Source organism: Mirounga angustirostris, unplaced genomic scaffold, assembly GCF_029215605.1.
Source record: "Mirounga angustirostris isolate CCGP_5_RB_7025 unplaced genomic scaffold, mMirAng1.0.hap1 SCAF_5, whole genome shotgun sequence".
NCBI classification, from domain to species: Eukaryota; Metazoa; Chordata; class Mammalia; order Carnivora; family Phocidae; genus Mirounga; species Mirounga angustirostris.
Window position 1 is genome coordinate 99,845,010 of NW_026991713.1, and position 20,625 is coordinate 99,865,634.

General features: G+C 54.0%; 1 protein-coding gene across 12 annotated transcripts in view; it reads right to left on the reverse strand.

The window, feature by feature from the left end:
• Positions 1 to 7,082: 7,082 nt before the first annotated feature.
• TEAD4 (TEA domain transcription factor 4) overlaps positions 7,083 to 20,625 on the reverse strand; it is a 67,258-nt gene continuing 53,715 nt past the window's right edge. For 10 of the 12 annotated variants that reach the window (XM_064591694.1, XM_054507233.2, XM_054507232.2 and 7 more), the window contains 3 exons: positions 13,133 to 13,273; positions 12,249 to 12,401; positions 7,083 to 12,128 (listed from right to left, as the gene is read on the reverse strand). In XM_064591694.1, the coding sequence (XP_064447764.1) occupies positions 12,015 to 12,128; positions 12,249 to 12,401; positions 13,133 to 13,273 (408 nt within the window). In that variant the 3' untranslated portion in view covers positions 7,083 to 12,014. The other 2 variants (XM_064591695.1, XM_054507234.2) reach the window with 2 other exon arrangements.

Below are 20,625 nucleotides of genomic sequence, written 5' to 3' on the forward strand. Positions count from 1 at the left end.
TAAGTCTGCCTTGTTAGACTTTTGAAGTGCTTAATTATAGCTTAAACAGTCGGAGCTAATTTAATCAATCAAATTTGTAAGTGATATTAAATGTTTAGAGAATTTATGGGCTAAGTGAACATCAATCAAAAAAGTAAAAGACTTAACATGAAAACACTAGCTTTATGAACAAAATAGCAAGATTTAGAAGTTGAACGTGAGTTAATAAAATCAGGCTTTATATTTACAACTTTAATCAGTTGACAAACATTAAAATACACAAATAGCTTTATTCTTTTCCATGCATAAAATTTCCCCTCGGACAATAAAAACTCAACTGATAGTGGCTTAGCAGTTTACAAACTAATACAAAGTATAGAATGATATTTATTTGTTGAAATGTTGACAGCTGCAGATATTCCAAGTATTCCAAGGAAGCACCCTTTTTTGAATTTAGTTTTCTTTTATTCTATTTTTCTTTTACTATTTCATTTATAGTAGCTACCTTTTTTACAAGCAGTGGTGAATATGTTGCTCAAATACATGCCTCTCACAGGGAAGGAAACCCTGCGACCCACCCCACACTCCATCTCCCAGTCCGTCTCCAAGAGGAATTATTGTGGGCTGGTCACAGTCTGGGCAGGGAGCTCTTCTCTGCACCTGGTCAAAGTCCAGCCTGTTGCTTCTCAGTGTGCATAGGAATCACCTGCAGACTTGGATTCCAAATGACTGGGATGGGGGGGTGAGAATTTGCATTTTTACTGAGCTCCTGATGATGCTCTGCATCCAGGACCCGCCCACCTGGAAGCCCTTGAAGGGCATGCTCTGCACACGTGAGCATGCGTGGATGTGGCTCTTTCCAGTGGTCCCAGTTACCTAGGGCTCTCAGCCAGATGAGTGCACGCTCTCTCTCTCCCTGTCTCTCAGGTAAGGGGTTTTCCCTGTGGATGGAACAAAGCATTTTGCTCTCCTACGGTAGCAGGGCCCAGGGGTCCTCATCTGAGGAGGCATTGAGACAACTGCCCTCCCTTCCTCCTCTGCTGATCTCTGATGTGTGGCCTGCCCTCCATCACGGAGATCAGATCCCAGACTGTTTGGGAATGGCCAGTGGGGGCGGGAGTGAGGGGGAGTACAGAACAGGAGGCCTGATGTTATTTTGCTGGTTTTCTGTGGGATTCCCGCCCACCTCCCCACCCCCCACTGGCTTGTCAGCTCTTGGAGGACTGGCACTTTGATTCTGTTCACCGCTGTGTCCCCAGGAGCTACGACAGTGCCAGACACATCCTAGGTGCTCGGTGTTTATGGGCTGAATGAAACCTGTTTTGGCTCCAGGCCATTCAAACCCTCTGGAATTTGACATTGGGGTCCAAGTCTTACATGATAGACAGTGGTAAGTGCCTCTTTTGGGCATACACCTCCCTCGAGGAAGGGGAAGTGCGGCCAAGAGCGGGACTGGAGTGTCTTTATGTCCCTTGTCATAACGCCATCTCAGTACCACATCCATCTCTGGCCCAGACGCGGGTTCCGCAGAGCCCAGGCCAGAAGGCAAGGGCTCCTCACCAAGGGGAGTATGCTGGGGAGGACGCTGAATCAGAGGCAGACAGAGCCGAGGGCTAACGGAAAAACCCCTGAGGCCCAAAAAGCTGCGAGGAGAATGTGATGAGTTGCCAGACTCGAGAGAGCAGAAGCAAATATCAAAGCCAGGGACTACAGCCAGGAATCCAAGGTCCAGTGAGGTGAAGCGCAAGAGCAAGTGGGCCGCTTGGAGCTGGGGAGGGGCTGAGGCCTTTCCCTGGGGCAGGCATGTGAGGCTGGCTTTAATGTGCCTCCAGGAGCAGGGCGAGGGCGGGTCAGTCGAGATTAAAGGGGGCCATGGGTGGGGTGGACGGAATGGTATTTCCCCGAGGGCTCTTCTGCTTGGGGCTAGAGCTGGGGAGCTGCACATGGTCTTAGAAGTCACAAGGCTAATCTTAAATCCCAGCGTCTACTTGCCGACTGCATAACCTTGCCTGAGTTACTTAAAAGTAATCTCACCTTCAGAATCTCACCGTTCAGAAGGTGCAAACCCTGGCTCAGCTTAAAATGTGTGTATCCCCAGCAATCTCCGGACTGGTGGGGATTTAGAGATAGAAATTGGAAAGAAGTCAGCAAAGTCGTTACTGAAGAGGAAAACAGAAGGAGCAATTCGTGCCAAACTTCAGAAGCTCTGAGCCGGGCCTCCAAAGAACAGAGGCTGCAAAGAGCAGCAGATCCCTTTGATCCCGAGACATTGACAAGGTCATAGGACACTCAGCAGACTTGGTCTGAACATCTGATTGCTACCTGATTACTTCCAGAATGGGATTGCTGGCAGGCCAGCTGGCAGACCCACTTTCCCCATGGTGATGCTTATCTAATTTTTACCTCCTTTGTTCTCCGCTGTCTCCTGTACTCCACATCATCTCTCTAGAAATAGAAGCATTTTCCTGAAAAGGCGAGAAAGCTTTGATTGCGGCACTCCAGGGCTCGCGGGGACCTCCGGGGCCAGCTGCCAACGACCCCCCACCCCACAGCGTCGGGCAAACTCTAGGGCAGAATTTCCTGTGCATACATCACTTGCTCTCCACCTGCATTCCTGAGCCCTGGCTGAGAAGCCAGAAGATGCAGGGTGAGGTATACGAGCTGCAACTCAGTTTCTTCATGTATAAAAAGAAGTCCACAGAATCACGATGGAGCCGCAAAGATCAGGCAAGGCAGTGTGCCTGAAAGTGCTACTATAGTCGGGGTGGTATTATTGTGGTGGTGGTTGTTGCTCCAGCTGTTCACGCTTCAACCACTGTGCCTCTATGTTTGTTGCCAAATCCAGCGATATATTAGTTAGAATTAAGTTTGGCTGCTAATTACAAAAACAAAGTAAAACTGACTTAAAGAAGAGTTTATTTCTCTCATCTGAAATCTGTCCCCAGTTGTTATGGTACTCAATGGTATCAAAGATCCAAGATCCTTTTATCTTGTTGCTTTACCATGGGTAGCTTCCATTCCTAAGGTCACTTCATGGCCCAAAATGGCTGTAGGAGATCCAGCCATTACATGACAATCCAGTCAACAGAAAAGAATTGCTAAGAAGAGCATGCCTCCTCCCTTTTAGGACACTTCTGGAAGGTGTAGCTCTCCTTCCCTCATTGGCCATCCTAGACACAGGGCCACATCTGGCTGCAAGGGAGACTAGGAGATAGGGTATTTATTCTGAGTGACCATGTGCCCAGCTAGGACTCAGGAAGAAGGGGAAGCTAGGGAGTCTCTACCACAAATGGTCATTTCTCCATCTTCATCTTAATCTACCTGTCAGCGGCATTTCAGCACTCCCTGCGAAAAGACTTTCTTTCCTTCACTACTGAGAAGGAAACCACACCTTCCCAGTTCTCCTCCTCCTCTCTGCTACCCTTAAATGTTGGAATGACTCAGGGCAGTCCTGGGGACGCCCCTTCCTTCTCTGTCCATACTCTCCTCCCAGGTGATCTCATCTAGCCTCAAGAACCTAAATGCCGATCCAGGTGCCAAGAAATCCTAAATCCAGCCCTGGCCTCTCCCCCTAATTCCAGAATCATATATACAGCTGCTACTTGCCACCCCCTCTTGGATGTCTAATGGGTGTCTCAACCTCCACTCCTCTCCACCCATAGACTTGCACTCCCCAAGTTTCTCCCATCACAGTAAGTGGCACCAGTGACTTCAGCCAGGGAATCTGGAGCTGATCTTAATTCCTCACTTCTCCTATACTCCCCACACCCACGCCATCAGGAAGTCATAGTGACTATCTTCAAAATATATCTCAAGGTCCACTTGCTTTCACGTGCACCACTGTGATCTAGATCCCCTAGATCTCCACAGTAACCTCCTGACTGGGCCTCCCTGCTTCCCCTCCTGCCTCCTATTACCTATCCTCACACGACAGAGTGAGATTTTATTTTATTTTTTTAAGATTTTATTTATTTATTTGACAGAGAGAAAGAGCACAAGCAGGGGGAGTGGCAGGCAGAGGGAGAAGCAGGCTCCCCCCTAAACAGGGGGGAGCCCGATGTGGGACCCGATCCCAAGATCCCGGGATCATGACCTGAGCCGAAGGCAGTCGCTAAACCAACTGAGCCACCCAGGCGCCCAGAGTGAGATTTTAAATAAGCAAATTGGGACAAAGGGGGTGATTCAACACAGGCATCTACTTTGTTGCCCCTGGAAACTCTTCTAAGATGACCATAAGCGTATTTTATAAGGTGTATATCCTAAAAGACAAAGAGTGCAGGGGAGGGGATAATAGTAACAAAAATTCAGACGTTGGAAAACAGAAGGGTGAGTGCCAACTGATTTAGCAAACCTAAGAAAGCTGAATCCTTGCCCAGACAAAGCCAGAAAGGAACATGACTTATACCACCGAGTCCCCCAAAGTTCAGACTTGATAGCACCAGGTATCTCTGGAAGTAGAGGTAATGAGAGGAGACAGATCCCCCAGCTCCTCTCCTCAACTCCACGCAGCCACGGGACGGCCCCCTGCACTCAGGCAGGAGGAGCCGGCAGAGGGTGACAGGGAGTGGCTCTGGGCTGGGGCGCCAGGTCCAGGAGCAGAAAACAGGGAGTGATGGAAGCATACATAGTGAACATTGAGACGTCCTCGGCACTCTTCTCCCAACTTGGTTCCCGGAATGCTGGGGGCCGGTCAGTTCTCCCCAGTGAGAAACTGGAGGGACCCTTGCCACGGAACCTGACCAGATGAGGAAGAGCTCCCCTATAGAAATCCACTTGCTGACATCAGAGCTGCCAGAGGGCTGAGTGCAGCCCGGGGGGTCAGAGCCACTCAGGGGCTGTGGGTCCCCCTCTGAAGTACGGACAACTGAGGGGGACTGGCTTGGGAGGAGAGGCTTGGCCACGGGCATCAAAGACCAAGCGCACCAGGAGAAACGCAGCCGGGAGGAGATGCATCAGGTTGGGAGAGGAACCACAGCTCTGAGACCCCCGCTAGCCTCAGCACAATGAGTGCAGACATAGCCCCCCGGGAACATGGACAGCAGGTGCCCCAGTGCATTGCGGTCCTTCCCGCCGCTTCAGCGCGCCCAGGCCTTTCCCACCCCAGCACTCTCGAAATAGGGGTTCCCTTCCCTAGGTCTTCACGTGGCTGGCTCCCGTCACCTCAGAGAGGCCTTCGATGCCCACCCACTCCAAAGAAGGCCCCCCAGCCACAGCCTAACAAGAGTGGCCAACTCCTCCTGGAGAGCACCAGAGAGGGAGTCTTCAGGCATGGCCAGCCACCGATGTCCCCGCCCCGCTGCTCAGCGCTGGGTCACTGCGTCCGGGTCGCCACATGGCCACACGAATGCCGCTGTGCACGGTAGGGAACGGGGACCGTGGCTGCCTTCCGGTCACATTCTATTTAGACTCTGAAACTTGACTTGCAGATTTTTTTTCCAACCATTTAAAAACGTAAAAACCACTCTTAGCTTCCGAGCTATCCAAAAACAGGCGGCAGGCCAGATACGGCCAAACCCTGTTCTGATACATCATCCTGTTTAATTTTTGTCAAAGCGCTGACCACTTCCTGCTATTTTCTTGTTTCTTTGCCTTTTCTCGTTGCTTCTTATCCGTTTCCCCCGCTAGAACGGAGGCTGAGAGCAAAGCCCCTGGCCATCACTCTGGTTCCCTCAGCACCTAGAACAGTGCTTGGCACACGGCGTGTGCTCAACCATGTCTGCCGGGAGCCGAACGCCTGCTGTGCCGCCTGGGGGGGGACCCCACGCCCCCAGCAGCGACGCCCCCCCCAGCCCTGCCCCGCCCTCTCCCCTCTCTCGGTTCCTGCTCCCCTTCCTTCCTTTCCTCAGTCCTGAGCTGTAGGCCCCTCTGTGAGGCCCAGGGCTACCCACAAGCCTGAGAGCCAAGAAACACTCCCCCTAAGGCCGCCTGTCTTCTCGGCTCCCAGCGCTAAGGATGAGGGAACAGTGGTGCGCCGCTGGGCCAGCCCCCAGACCCAGAGGCTGACCCGCAAGGCCAGGCCTCCTGCTGACCACCAAGGAAAGGACAGAAGGGGGGGAAATGGAGCCTCAGGATAACTCCTTCTGAGGAAGGCCCGCACAAATGCTCTAACTTTTCAGCACGATGTAATGGGGCTTGAGACAAAGAAGGAGCCATCTCTGACCAGTGTCCGGAGAAAAGGATTCCTTGGGAGAAGTCCGGTCCCCAACGTGAGGCAGGGCCACCAGACTCTGAACGTTGGTGGCCACATTCCTTTAACGTTCAAGCCCAACTCCCTGCTCGAACATATGCGCAAGCTACCGTACTCAAGTGATTTGGTTTCCGGAGGAGGAAAGAATGTGCCAGTAGGCAGACGAGTACAGCCCGAGTACGGCCCGTGACCGGGGCGTGGCACTGCTCCCCGCGAATTAATCAAGTGGCCCTCGGGCTTATCCATCCCGCCTATGGGTCAAGGGCTGAGCTCACGTTCCTCACGTGCCACGCTAGGAACCACATCCCCACCAGCCCCTGCCTGAACCTCTCGTTTTGACCACTCTTCAAATCCAGTGGGCTTTGTGTCCTTCTGTGGTTGACAAAGCACCTAATGCTCTGCGTCGACAACTGCAGTGCGCACAGCTCATGCCAGAAGCCCCCCACTCGGGCACTGACAAAGGATTTATGGGGCCGGGACGGCCGCCAAGGCCCCGCGCACTGCCAGCCCGATGGCACGGGCTTGAACCTTACCCGATGTTTTTGGTTTGTTTTTTTTTTGACAGAGAGAGAGAGAGCACAAGCAGGGGGAGCGGCCACAGAGGGTGAGAGAGGAGCAGGCTCCCCGCTGAGCAGGGAGCCCGATGCGGGGCTCGATCCCAGGACACTGGGATCACGACCCGAGCCGAAGGCAGACGGCTAACCGTCTGAGCCCCCCAGGCGCCCCAAACCTTACCCGTTTGCAGGCACCCCCGAGGGCTCGCTACTGTCTTGGGAGGGACGGCGCTGGCCGGGCAGCGGCTCTCGGGGGCTCGGAGTTCCTGCTCCCACGGACACGCTGCAGTGGATGTTCCCTGTCTGGCTCTCTTCACACGAGACTTTCAATTCCAGAAAAAGAAACCACTCACACAAAGGCCTTTGTGTAGGTAGCAGACTTTACTGAAGATGTGGGGAGACAAAGGGGGGTTACATAGCAAAAATACAAAAACTTGAAATTGAATATTAGACATCCATGAGCTTAAAAATAAAAAGACCTTTAGCCATTCCCGCCAACTGGGCTCCAGACTTCTACAAAGGTGCTGGGCCACCTCTCCCATCCTCTCTCAGGAAGTAAACCAATCCCAATTCCAGACAGTCTCTTATTCACACTGCCCTAGCCCACCATTTGTTCCGTGCTCCCTTTTGAGACCCTTCCCTGGGGCCTCTTTCCCCTCATGGGCCACAAAGTTATTTTCTCAGTTAAGAACACTTCCTTCCCCCCATTTCTGAGACCTGAGGATGAAAGTCTAAGCGCTGTCTCTGCTGGACAGTTCCCACAAAAGTGAGAGCCCAGGGCCTCCTCGTGGGCTCTCGGAGACAGCAGAGCTTGGTGTGTGTGTGTGTGTGTGTGTGTGTGTGTGTCTGAGTGTGAGCATGCGTGTGCATGAGTGTGTGTGTATGTGAGTGTGAGAGGGGTAGAAAGAGCAGAGTCAGGGCAGGTTTTAACAGCCCTAAGTTACCACCATCCACTGAGTGCGCACCTTGAGCTCGGGCTGTCACCTTTCTCCCAACAGCAACCTAAAGTCAAAGCCACTTTATTCCCATTTCCCAAGTGGGGTTCTGAAGGTCTGAGGAGGTGAGCTATTTGCACAAGATCGCATAACTTAGCAGCAGCCAATTCGGCTTCTTAAGAACGACTCCTATATCACTTGAAGTCTTTGGGGGAAAGCTTCTTGCTTTCATTTCTGGAGCTGACATACCAGATAAAGTAAGCAGGGGTGGGACACAGCAACCACTGGCTACACCTGCCCGGGAGGTAAAACACACTGCTGCTCTCACACCCCCCTCTGTGCGGTTTGGCCCAGGTGAGCACCGCTGACCCCACAGAGCCCTGCACCAGGCCGAGCGCCGCGGGCCGTCAGGAGCTCCCTGCCGCCCCCAGCCCTGCCTCTCTGAGCTGCCTGCCTCCTCCCTCCAGCCCGGTCAGCACCTGCCCACTGTCCTCCGAAACCTGCGGCGGGGGAGAGGAAGCAGCTGATGGACTAAGCACACACAGTCTGAGGGGCCTGAGCCATGGCCGCCCCTCGATCCTCACTCCACTGGTTTTAGTCCTGAAAGGGCAGAGATGGTATCTACACACAGGTGCACACACACGCACCCTAAAGTCCTTCCGTGTGGGGTGCTCACCCCACTCCATGGACGTTCACTGATGGCCACTGAGGCAGTCTGCTCAGTCACTGTCAAGATAAGCGGTCTGTTTCCACGTCCCCATCTCAACCACACCCCCTGCTAACTCTAGACCTGTCACCCTCGTGGGCTCAGGGCCGTTACTCACCTCCCGGGCCCAAACGGCACCAGCGCATGTTTACTGAGCACCTGCCATGTTCCAGACGTGGTGTTTCGTTTACAGAAAGTAAGAGGCCAAGGAAGCTACAGTCTGCACCCACAGACGCTGAGTCTAGGAGGAAAGACAGACTCAGGAGCAGACAATTACACATGCTTCTCTGTGGGCCCCAGCAGCCCCAGAGTCCATTTCTAAAAAAATCAAAGATTAAAGATCAAAAAGACTTACTCCCTTGCTTCAAACACTTCCAGGACCTCCCTTCACATGGAGTAAAACCCAAAGTCCTTGCCAAGCAAGGCGGTGCTGGGCTGGGGAGGGAGCTGAGTTCTTTGCCCTCCCCCTTCGCCCCCCAGGTCTGGACAGCTGGCCCAGGGCAGGATCTGGCCCCTGTCGCCCCCGTACCTTAGCCCATACAGCTCTCACTCTCTGCACCTGCCCCAAATCCATACCTCCCCTGCCTCTGCTCAGAATGCCTTCCCCCACCTTCCCCGGGCTTGCGAGGCTTCACCAGTGACTCTCACATCAGCAGCCCTCTCTGCCTTGAAAGCACTTGTCACAGTCTACATGTCCTATTACTTGCTCACTTAGTTTTCTTCCTCAATGAAACATAAGCTCCCTGAGGACCTCGTCTGTCTGGGTCAGTGATACCTTCCCAGCGCCCGCACAGAGCAGAAGTTAAGTAAATAGTTGCTAACTGAATGAATAAACACACTAATACTCTAAGCAAGTTAGTTCACTTCTCTGTGCCCCATTTTCTGCATCTTTCAAATGGGGACAGCACAGCACCCACTGGCTGAGGATTAGAAGAGGTGACAGAGGTCCCTATGTTCTGGGTTAGGAATGGAAGGCTTTTGCCACCCAAGGGCAGGTGTGACTAACCCCTCCGCATGAGGAGGGGTGACCGCACATCGGCCCTTGAAGCATGAGTAACAGTTCTCCAGTAGGAGAAAAGGGCAGGGCATGACTGGCCGGGAGAACATGTGGGGCCAAGGCCTAAAGGCAGGGAAGGGCACCCAATTCAGAGGACACAGGGCAGTGCCAGACAAACCCTCGAGAGCGGTGGGCCAGGTGGCCATGGGGGGAGGCATCTACACCTGCATTGGTGGCTGACTGGTCTGGACCTTACAGCTCTAAGTACATGACTTTCCATGAGGCTGCTGAGGTCAGCTCCTGAAGAGAAGGGAAAATGCACAGCTCACACGTGGCCCCCGACATCTGCTCCGACTCGTTCCCACCCGTAACACAAAAGATCATCTTAACTTGTGCATGTGCGCCATGGCCGAGAGGCTGCTCACACATCCTCCATGAGTACCTGCCTGAAGGCTCACCGTCAAGCCAGAAGGGTAGGCATCATTCCCCTTATCCAAACAGCCCGAGGGGAGAGGTGAGGAGCGAGGGTGAGGGTTGTGACAGTGACCGGGGAGGGGCGGGGGAGCCTTACACAAACCCGCCCATGGACATGTGAGCACATGCCGTCTGCTCAGGGCCTCCCAGACCCCGCGCCCACCTCCACAACACGTCTTTTGATGAGAGCCAGCCCCCACATACAGTAGAGTTAGGCAACTTGGCACGAGGTCTAGCAGCAGTCCAGAGGCCTTTGGTTAAAGTTGCTTTTTGATGAGAAGAGGCAGTCTTGGCCCGTGAGGGCAGGATACGGGATAGCTGGCTTCTTTTCCCCATCTGGAATGCTGGCCAGCCTTCGGCCCATCTGCTTATCTAAACACCGCCCATCCTCTAAGGGGCAGCCCCTCTCCATTGCAACCTCCTCCCTGTATCTTCCACACCCTGCTGTCTCCCATCTCTGAACTCCAGTTTCTGTGAGGATCAGGCAACCCCACTTAGGAGTTCTCTGATCTGAGTTTTTAGACTGCAAGCCCCTGCTATTAATAATAATGTATATTTATCGAACACATTTATGTGCTCGGCACTATTCTAGGCACTCTACATATACGAGGTAGGTACTCTTATTATACCCATTTTACAGATGGGGAAACTGAGGCACAGTGAAATTAAGTAACTTGCCCCAAGGCCACAAAGCTAGTCAGTGCCCAAGTGCCAGGATTTCAATCCTAGCTGTCTGACTCAAGCCCTTGATCCTCAGCACCATTCCATAAACACCTCCTAGATGCTGTCTTACTCACTTTTCTATTCCCATATATCTCCCTGAGTGCTGGGCACAAAGTAAACACCTGTAGGTTGAATCTTGGTTCCCTTCTGCTCCAGGCTTCTGGAACCGTGGTTCCCATTAAGGGTGATACGAGGGCCACTAGATGGCAGCAAAGAGCCAGACCCAGGCCTCCCTGAGGGAGGGGAGGATAAACTAATTATAACAACATTTATTTAGTGCATCTTGCACCAGGCACTTATAGACATTAGCTCTCTTTCTCACTAAGTCCTTCTAAGGTAGGTTCTATTGCCCTCCCCTTTACGGAGAGCAAAGGACACCAAGGCTCAGACTGGTGGAGAAATTTGCCCAAGGTCAGACAGCTAGGAATACCAGGACTGAAGCCAGGACCACCAAAACCCTAAGCCCATACAGTTCTCCCAAGAGATAAACCAAGGAACCCTTCACTGGTTCCCTCGAGGCTCAAGGTGGGTTCCACACCCCTCCTCCATGCACAGGGCACACAGACTCTACTACTCTGGGGAGGGAGTGGACAGCCCGGGCAGGCTCCTAGGCAGTCACCACCTAGCAGGCACCCTGGCTGGGAGGGAGCCCAAGGTAGGACTCACAGAACATCAGAACTGGGTGGTCTCAGAGACCACTGGTCCACTACAGGCCTCTGACCCACTTTCCGGGCCTTCACCCCCACAAAGGATACTGTGTGACACCAGCCTCAGCACCTAAACTCCACAGTCTGGCCTCCACACCATCACTCCCGGCCTCCCTGTCTCAAGCTCTGGGCTATGCAATCCACTCCCACCGGGGAGGGATGAAAACTATCTAGAGAGTTCTGGCTGTGTGCCCTTCCAGCCTTTCCAATAACTGTCACCTCCACACCTCAAACCCAACCCCTGGGCTGGACCGAGCCTCCCTGTTCGCTGTCCTGGGGCCAGGGCACCAAAGGTGGCCAGGACACTGTGCACAAGTCCCTGCAGGGGCCCACATGGGGATGCACAGAACAGGGCCCGAGAGCCTAGCCCCCGAGCCCAGCCCCCGGCCTCCCGGCATGGCCAGCAACTTGAGTGGCAGCAGAGAAGTCATCCCATCAGGAGCTTTGCATCTGGCGACATTCCTGGGTGAGTCCATGCGGGATCTCTGGGGCTGCTTCTGGCCTGCTCCCCAGTCTGCCCCCCTTCTCCCGTAGTCCCTCCCGAGGCTCAGACAGCCAGATCAGGTCCTCCGAAAATACACACCATCTTGGGTTTATTTGGGGTTGAGCATTGCAGGTTCAGGCACAGTTTGTTCCTGGCTAGGAAGAGTCAGGGCCTCTCGGCTCTCCTGGCAATTCAGGCCCCTGCAGATCCCCTCCCCGTGTCCCTGCACACACGACGTCTCTTCCCCCCTCCCTGCTCCCTGAGTCTCTTATTCTTTCACCAGCCGGTAGATATGGTGCTGAGCCCCGTGCTCGCTGGCTGACACCTCAAAAACATATGCAATGCACAGCAGCGTCTCCTGCGTGTCTCTGTTGGTGACCACCTGCAGGGGACGAAAAAGATGGGAGTTAAAGCCCCAAACAAGGGCACGCCATTTGCTCGACCCACTGATCCCCTCCCGCCGCACACCTGCAGCACACCTGTCCCTAGCACACACACACACCTGCAGGATGGTGAAGTTCTCCAGCACGCTGTTCATCATGTACTTCTCGGGCAGGTGCTTCAGCTTGTGGATGAAATTGATCATGTACTCGCACAGCGGCGACCGATGAATGCGGTATGAGTAGTGGCCGTTCTCATAGCGGGCATACTCTGTCTGCAGGACCCAGGGGGCAGCGGGGGCTTAGAATTTCTCTTGGCCACTTCCAGCCCCGGCCCAACTCTCGGGGGAAGCTCCATGACCCACTCACTGTCCACCTCCTCGGTCAGTGACGGGCAGACCAGGTCGACGAGGGGGGAGCCCAAGAACATAAGCGCAGTGGCACTAGGCAAGACAGGACAGAGCAGTGACACAGTCCTGGCTGCACACACACGCTAACAGGCACAGTGAGTGCATGGAAGCAGGTGCCATCTGAACCACACTGCTGGGCTGCATCGATGTCCATCTCCTGGGTGCCAGGATGATACTTTAGCTATGCACGATGTGGCCAGGTGCAGGGTACACGGGGTGACAACTGCACTGCATGTGGAGCCATAATTATCTCAAAATAAACATTTAATTAAAAATAACTCAAAAAGCATTTTATAAACTACTATTGCTGCAGAGCGGGTTCTAGGCACTGGTGCGTTTCCACAGTCCCCAGATGACCACAGGGGTCGCGGGGCCGAGAAGCCCGGGGATGGGCATGGTCTCTTCCCGGGTACCAGCCTGGCATCTGGTTGTTGGACAGGAGGTGGTTACCAAGAACTGCCAGATGTGTGAGGGGAAGAGCTCACTGACTCAGACAAATCCGGGGAAAGAGGTGGCGACAAGGAATAAGGGCATACTGAGGCACGGAAGGGCCTGGCCTAACAAACACACAGGGTGGGGGGTGAGGGGGCTCCTACCTCCACTTTCTCTACCACCTGCTTGCCGAAAGAGCAGACCTTGGTGGAACAAGTGATTATCATGTTCTCTGGACTCTCGTACTGGCTGGAGACCCCGTAGAAGGAGCTGCCTTCATCCTCGATGTTGGTGTTGAGGTCTGCCTGGAGAAAGACACAGGGAAGACAAGCAGTGGACAGGTGAGTCAACAGGGGCCTTGCTGGGGGTGGAATGGAGGAGAACCCTGGGGCCGCTCCAGGTTCCAGGGCCAGGAAGACATCAGGAGGGCCTAAAAAGAACTGGGAGAATAGGATCTTGGAAAGCTTCCATGCTTCTCCACACCCAGGCCTGGCATAACATCAGGGTGTGGTGTCTCAACAATTGAAAAAGAGAACGTTGTCACCTGCATTAGTCGCTGGCCTCTGCTACCCATTTAGGCACCAACACACCCAGCAGGTGCGGCCCCCAACTTTGTCTTTAGGATTCAAGTTTTATAGTCTAAGGCTTTGCTCTTGTTAAACTGCAAACATCTGAATCTATATCAGTCATTTCTATTTTAGTATGAATTTGTCAGATCCTTTCCAGAGTCAATTTTGATGGTGCAGTAAGCGTGGGAACAGAAAGCCAGAATGGGAGACTGGCAGAGGGGAGAGTAGGAGGGGGTGCTGGGACTCCTCTATGTCTCATCCTCCAGTCCAGCTGGTCACTGGACCCTGCCAGTGCTCTTTTGGAAATGGCTCTGGGGGCCGGCCTCTCACCCATCTCTACGGCATTACTGAGTCCAGCCACCCTTGACCTTTTTACATCTCTGTTTCAGATTCCAGACGAATCCCCCCCAATGCCAGTCTCCTCCCCTTTGGTTCATTCTCTAACTTCTCTGAGAGTTCTCTTCCAAAAACAAGTCTGACTGCATCCCTCCATGGTTAAAACGCTCCCACTGAGCCCCTTGCCATAAGAGAACATGATGCTCACTCCCCAGCCTGGCTTGGGGGCCCCTGGTCCTCTAGATCAGCTTCTTGCTGTTCCCCAACACACATCTTTTCTTCCTCTGCTGACAGCAGAGCCTAAAGTACCTCCCGCTGGACGTTGAGTTGATTTGAAATTTTCCTCTTAGAAAAGGTGGGGTAAGACTCCTGATTTCACACACACCCCCGCAAGAGGGATAGAGCAGGATCTCGGCTTCAGTTTGATCAGTGAGGCTCCCTGACCACAGGTCCAGCCCAACCCCACACAGCAGACAAGTGACGGGCCCCAGGTGTTCAGGCTCCCACTCCAGCACTTAACTGAATCCGGCAGAGTTACAGAAGAGAGAGGGAGACACTGGATGAGACAATTCAGTGCCTTGGCAGCTCTGAGGCTGCCACTTAGGCATCCCCATCCCCAGAACTTAGGCCCCCCACTGAATCACCCCATCTGAGCCAGGGGTGCTAAAAGAGCAACTTAGCACTCAGAACAAATGCACAGATTTAAAAAGGCTTAGTGTGAGGGTGCAGCCTCTCCTCCCACCTACACAGCCAGCCTGGAATCCCTGCCAGGCTGGACCCGCAGTGCGGCAGCCCTACAAGGCAGCAGAAGCTGTAGACGCAGCTCAAGAATCCGACACCAAGGACTCCTCTACACAAAAATAAGGGACTCCTCAGAACCCTGGAAGGTTCTGGCACCATTCAGAGACGGGCACCAGGCAGTTCTGTTACTGGCCATTAGGGGATGCTCAGCTATTATGTTTCTCTCCTTTGCGGAAAGAAGTTTTCCAAGAGCAAGAACATTCTCTGGACTGGTGGGGGCTGTTAAATGTCTTACAGCACAATAGAAATATTATGGAGCCACAAAAAATGTTGAGAAGGACCTGTGTTTACTATTGTGAATTGACTACAACAAATGTTAAGTGGGGAAAAAAAAAAAAAAGCAGGTTAGGGAACACAATGAGGATGTGTTACTTTCATGATGAAAAAAAGAGGCTGTTTTCATGTTGATCGGAATGGCACAGGTTTAGTGACTCTGCGCCAGTTTTAATGAGGCCACCAGGGAGACAGGAAAACAAGGAACTACAGCTACACTCAAGTCAGGGCTCAGCCTCTGAAATCAGCAGGAGTGTTGCAAACGCGCGCCTCATCCCAGCCTCGCGCGCCTCATCCCAGCCTCGGCTGGCCTCCACCCCAACCCTGGTGTGGGGATGGAGCTGGGCAAGCAGAGGGTGCCCCTGAGTCCCGGCTGGGGTGGACCAGGCCTCGCTGGGCTGGGAATTAAGGGCAGATGGGACTGGCACAAGGCCTTACAGTCATGTATAAGGTGAACTGGGACCAAAATCCAGCTCTCCGTCTTTTTCCCCCGCTGAGTCACATGCTCCTCCTAGGAGACCAAGTTTGCCAGACTTCTTTAAAAAGGAACAGTTTGCTCGAAGTATACTGCAGCTAGAAGCACAGGGCAGAAGCATGAAAAAGAGCTGGCAGGAAGCCGGCTGCCTGGGAAAGGCAGGCACCTGAACACCGGAGGGTGGGTGCCGGCCGAGCGGCAAGGCCCCAGGCACAAAATGATGGTTCTCAGACCACAGCCACTGCCGGGGTCCTGTTGAGTAAGGGCGCACTTGCGTAGCACCTACCACAGGCCCTACTATGCCCCTACTGCTTTCTCTTAAATCCACTCTTTCCTTAAGCCCATGCTAAGCAAGGTTATCCATGAAATCAGGGATTCTATTTTTTCTGTGATAATAACTGCAAAACTATTGAAGAAATATTTGTTCGTATGTCACCTAAAAGAACGCTGTGCACCAGGGTCAGGCAGGACTGGCCCAATCCCTCCCAGGTTCTTCCCAGCACACAAAGGTCACGGCTGCCTAGCACCCCCACAGCGCCCTGGACATGCCATGCCCTTCATCACCTTGTGCTGCCAGAATCTGTTCAGATGGCCTTGGCCCCTTCCAGATGGCAAGCACCCTGCCAGAAAGGACTAAGCTCTCCCAAGGCTTGGGCCACGCCTAGGGTGAGGTGGGCCGGTCTCGAAGGCTGCCTGCTGTTCAACCTCTCACCTCTGGGTGGCGCTGGGTGAGAAGAGAGGTGAGCCCCGCATCACCACAACACAGGTCTCGGTACTAGCCTCCCACTCACCTGGCCCTTCCATCCCTCAGTCACCCACTTATCCTGCCCCAGCCCAGCACGGTCAAGGGGAGTGGGGCCCAAAGAGGCTGAGACATTGTCTCTGCTGTCAAGGAATCCCTAACTGGTGGGACAGCAAGTAGCGTAAGTGCGATGGTGTTTGAGTGGTGCAGAGAGGGACAGAGATAAGGAGGTAGTGGGAGAGAGATAAACCTCCCGCAAATGACCATCCAAAGTCGGCCCCAGGGCTGGCCCAGTGGCTGCACGGCACGGAGCCAGGAGATGCAGCCGGTGACACAGACAAGCCCCGCCCAGCACCTCATCTTTTCCTCAATGCCCCATCCTCCTGACTACTACCCCACCCCTCTCCCGCAGCCGCACTTCCCACACTTCCCGTCCACCCCGGCACCCCTCACTCTAATGGGCTTGGCTTCTCTTTCTCAGCCAAAGAGGAAGGCTGCCCCCCTGCCCTCCTGTCCTCCAAATGCCCCCACACTCTCCTCCCTCCACCCTATTCATAGCTGTGGTGCGGGTGGGCAGCCCAGGCAGGGCCTGGAACAGGTGTGGGGGATCAGGTGACTGACAGATGAGCCGAGACAGCCGCAGCCCCGGAGTGGGGGCAGGAGGGGCTCAGATTCATTGTCATGTGCTGGTATGTGCCTGGGAGAAATGTCAGGGCCCAAAGGGAGCAGCTGGGATGGGGGCTGGTCTGGGGTACCCTCCTCCCTCCAAGGCCTCAGCTCACCTCTGCCCGGCATTTTCAATTTGCAGACTGGTGTTAACAACCCTGTGTCCAAGAGCCCCCTCCCTCCCACCCCGAGGACAGAGGTGGCCCCAGCTGGTCCCACATGTTGTGGGGAAGGAGGGAGAGACTTCAGCTTCTCAGTTGCCCCTCCAGACCCCACATGTCCCACCCAACAGAGCACAGCCTCACAACTCAAGCCTTCGGGCACCGCGAAGCCAGCCCCAGGGGAAGTGATTGGTCCAGCTGCGAAGAACTACTAAGAACTACTACCGCAATCCCATCAACGAACAGCAACTTTCAGTGGGGATGGGCTAGGAGGCTGGGCTGGGGACATCAAAGCTCTCCTCCCACTCCATGAGGGCCCTGGTCAACTCCCCAGTGTGCATGCCCAAGGCCTGGGCTGGGAAAGAAGGGAAGGCTTCGGGGGAGGCAGCTTTGTTTCCATGTCTGAGCAGCTTTCCTTTCTAATGGTGTGCGGCGAGCCTCACAACAGCTGATGGCAGGGGAAGGAGTGGCCAGGCCAGGGTGGAGAAGAGGGTTCCAGATGGCTGGGAACACCAGAGCTGGCTGTGAGGACCCCATGGGTGACCAAAAGGCTCATGCTTAGCAAACAGGAGCATTTCTTTTCTCCCCCATCACAGATTTGTACTCCCCTGGAGCCTCTGCCCTCCCCACACAGGAGGGACCAGATGACTGCCAAGGAGCCCTGGCCGCCGACATGCCCCACCCCGTCTCTGATTTCACATGTCCTCTCCCTGACTGGTCTGGTCTTCAGAGAGGGCTTGGCTCTAGGGGCTCAAGCAAGGGGCAGGGGCACCTCAGGGTCCTCAGAGACATAGCCTCCTGCAGGTCCTCAAGAACAAAACTGCTGATGGTTCAGACGGAGAAACGGGCCCAGAGAAGCGGAGATTCGCTCAGGCCACAGCTCTTGAGCAGCAGAGCAGAGACGAGAGCCTCTATGTCCCAGCTGGAGCCCACTGCTGCCCCCCTGCTCTCCCAGGACACACCAGGAGGGCCCCACCTGTAGCCCACCACGCTCTCCTATATCTGTATACCTGTTATTGCCCCAGGACCCTGAGATCTGCTCCAGATCCTCCCACTTGGAATGTGAGCTCCTGGAAGACACGGGCCGTGTTGGGTCCACACAGCAGGGGTCATGTGCACAGCCCACGGGCAGAGTGCAGAGGCCACACAGGGAACCAGCCTGACCAATTTCCTCAGCACCAACTGTCCCCTCCCCCTTCCCTTCTCCCATCCATCAGTACCTCCAACCTCCCCGAAAACATGAGAAGGAAGGAGGGGATGTGGGCTATAAGTAAGGTTGGAGAGGAACATTATAATTCCTTTTCCCTACCTGCCCACTGTCACCTCCAGGCAGGACAATCCTCCTCATTTTCTGGAAGGCAAGCCTGGGCTCTAGAAATCCCAAGAAGCCCCACTGCCCAACTCTACGCTAGATGCACCGTTCAGTCTGCCGTCTCCACACTATCACTATTCCTCAGGGCCTTGTGGATCCTTTCTTAGGCAATCTGGAGCCTTCTCCGACAGGAGCAGGGGGAGCTCAGGACCCCGCTTGGAGGGCACCCTAGGCACTCTGTAAGATCGAACAGTTCCGGGTCCTGGTTCCAAGCACACACCCTAGAGACACCCTGAGTGTGAATCCCCATTCTGCTGCTATGAACTGGGTGACCCTGGCAAGTCATTTCGCCGCTCTGTGCCTGTTTCCCCTCTAGAGAATGAGGCCATCAACTGAACCTGCCTTCGGTGTTGCGGCAAGCATGAGACGTGCTGATACGTGTCAAGTGACTAACAGGGCCTGGTATAGCCTTCCACGGAATGCCCTGACCTGTTTCACAACACGTATATCACAAGAACGACCAAAGGAAAGAGGCTTACCCTGGCTGGGTGTCTCAAAGCCAAGCCCTTGCTCACTCCATGCCTCAGTGTCCCCCCACTTTGTGAAATGGGAAGCCTAGAATGGTCCTCATCTGGACGGTGGCTAGAAGAACACAGAATTGTACTACTGGCTAAAAGAAGGCAGGAGCCAGTGAAAAAGGCCCCAAATTCAGCACACACACACCCCCGCCCCGCCCAGGTACTGTTCCCACAAATGCCTCTTGCCAACCAGGCCTTCCTTCTGATCCGAAATTACCACCCGGTGCTGAGAAAGAGTCACTAATCACCTCCCCCAAGCTCCTTCTTCCACATCAAGGCTAAGCCTGGACTGGCTTGGGGGCCTGGAGGAAGGAGCACTCAAGAGGGGGTGCGGGCTTCCCCAAAGAAGGCCAGGAGCCTCCCTAGATGCGCAGTAGGCAACGGGAGCTGCGGCTGCTGGCCGTACAGCACTGGGCCTGACGGCTACCCACAGCAGCGCCTCGGAGTTCCAACCTCCATGTCCAGGGCTGAAAGCGGGAGTAGGAAGAGGAAATGGGTGAGGGAAGTGGGTTCGGCCCCTCCTGAAAGAAGGGAGAAAGACATCCTGCCCAATACATCACACTCTGAGGCCAACCTCTCAGGAGGCTGACGCGCCTGCCTGACCTAAACGAGAACAGCCTCCTCCTCACTTCCAGTCAGGACGGTTGACTGACCCAACTCAGGACAACTCTGGCCTTGTCCCGCCTGTTCAAAAACCTCCAGTGATTCCTCATTACCTAAGAGAAGGGATGGCAAATACGTCGCAAGTGTACCACTAGCTGCCCCCACTGCTACACCCACGGCAGTCATCACGAGTCAATCCAGAACCTTCTCCCTCTGGGTCTTCTCAACCCAGCATGCCAAACAAGGACTACCAATCCGCGAGAGGCGACACTCCAGTTAAAACTGCTTTCCAGGACATCTGGTTAAAATGGGAGACTGACCATACAAGTTCATTTTTTCCCCTTCCAGGGAACCAACTAGAAATGATAGCAAAGAACTTTTTTTTAATGTGCTGCACCATAAAGACAAAGCAAATGGAGGCAAAACCATACTGGCAAGAGAGTTCCACAAATTCAAGAAGACCGAAGTCTGACCAGAGCTAGAAGGAACTCAGTTGGGCAAAGGAAGCAAATGGAATCACAGCCTCAAAGTGCCTGCAGAGGGCTTAGAGATAAGTGAGCTGGCGTGCTTGAGAGAAGCCCTGAGAGGCTCGGGCCTGGAGGGGCCAGGACAGTGCGGGCAGGAAAGGCACAGGCTTCACTCAAGAAAATAACTGAAAGGCCCTACCAAGAGTGGTCAGGTCTCCAGGCCCACCTCTTCCACCCTTCAGCAGAAGACCCAGAAATAATCACCAGAAATTAAACAGGAGGGCTTCAGGTTTCAGGGAGCCTCGGCAGGTCAGAGAGGGGGAGAGAGAACTGAGTGAAAGCTGCCATAAGAAACGCTTGGATCCCCAGCCCTCCTCACTGCCCCATGCCTTGGATGCAGTGACCAAGTATACCCCTTCCAGGGGCGCAATTCAAGGAGTCTTCTCTGGAGAAACTAAACCACCTCAAGGAAAAAAAAAAAGGTCTAATAAACATACTGACATTTATTGGTTCCCTCAAAAAAACCAGATGGCTCCTCAACCCCAAGCACCTTAAAGTGAAGCCCACCAGGTGACAAGTCCTACCTGTACACAGAGCTTTCAATCACTATTAAATATGGACATGGCACAAACAACAAAGGAAAGAATCCATCAGACGTCATCAAAAGGAAAACC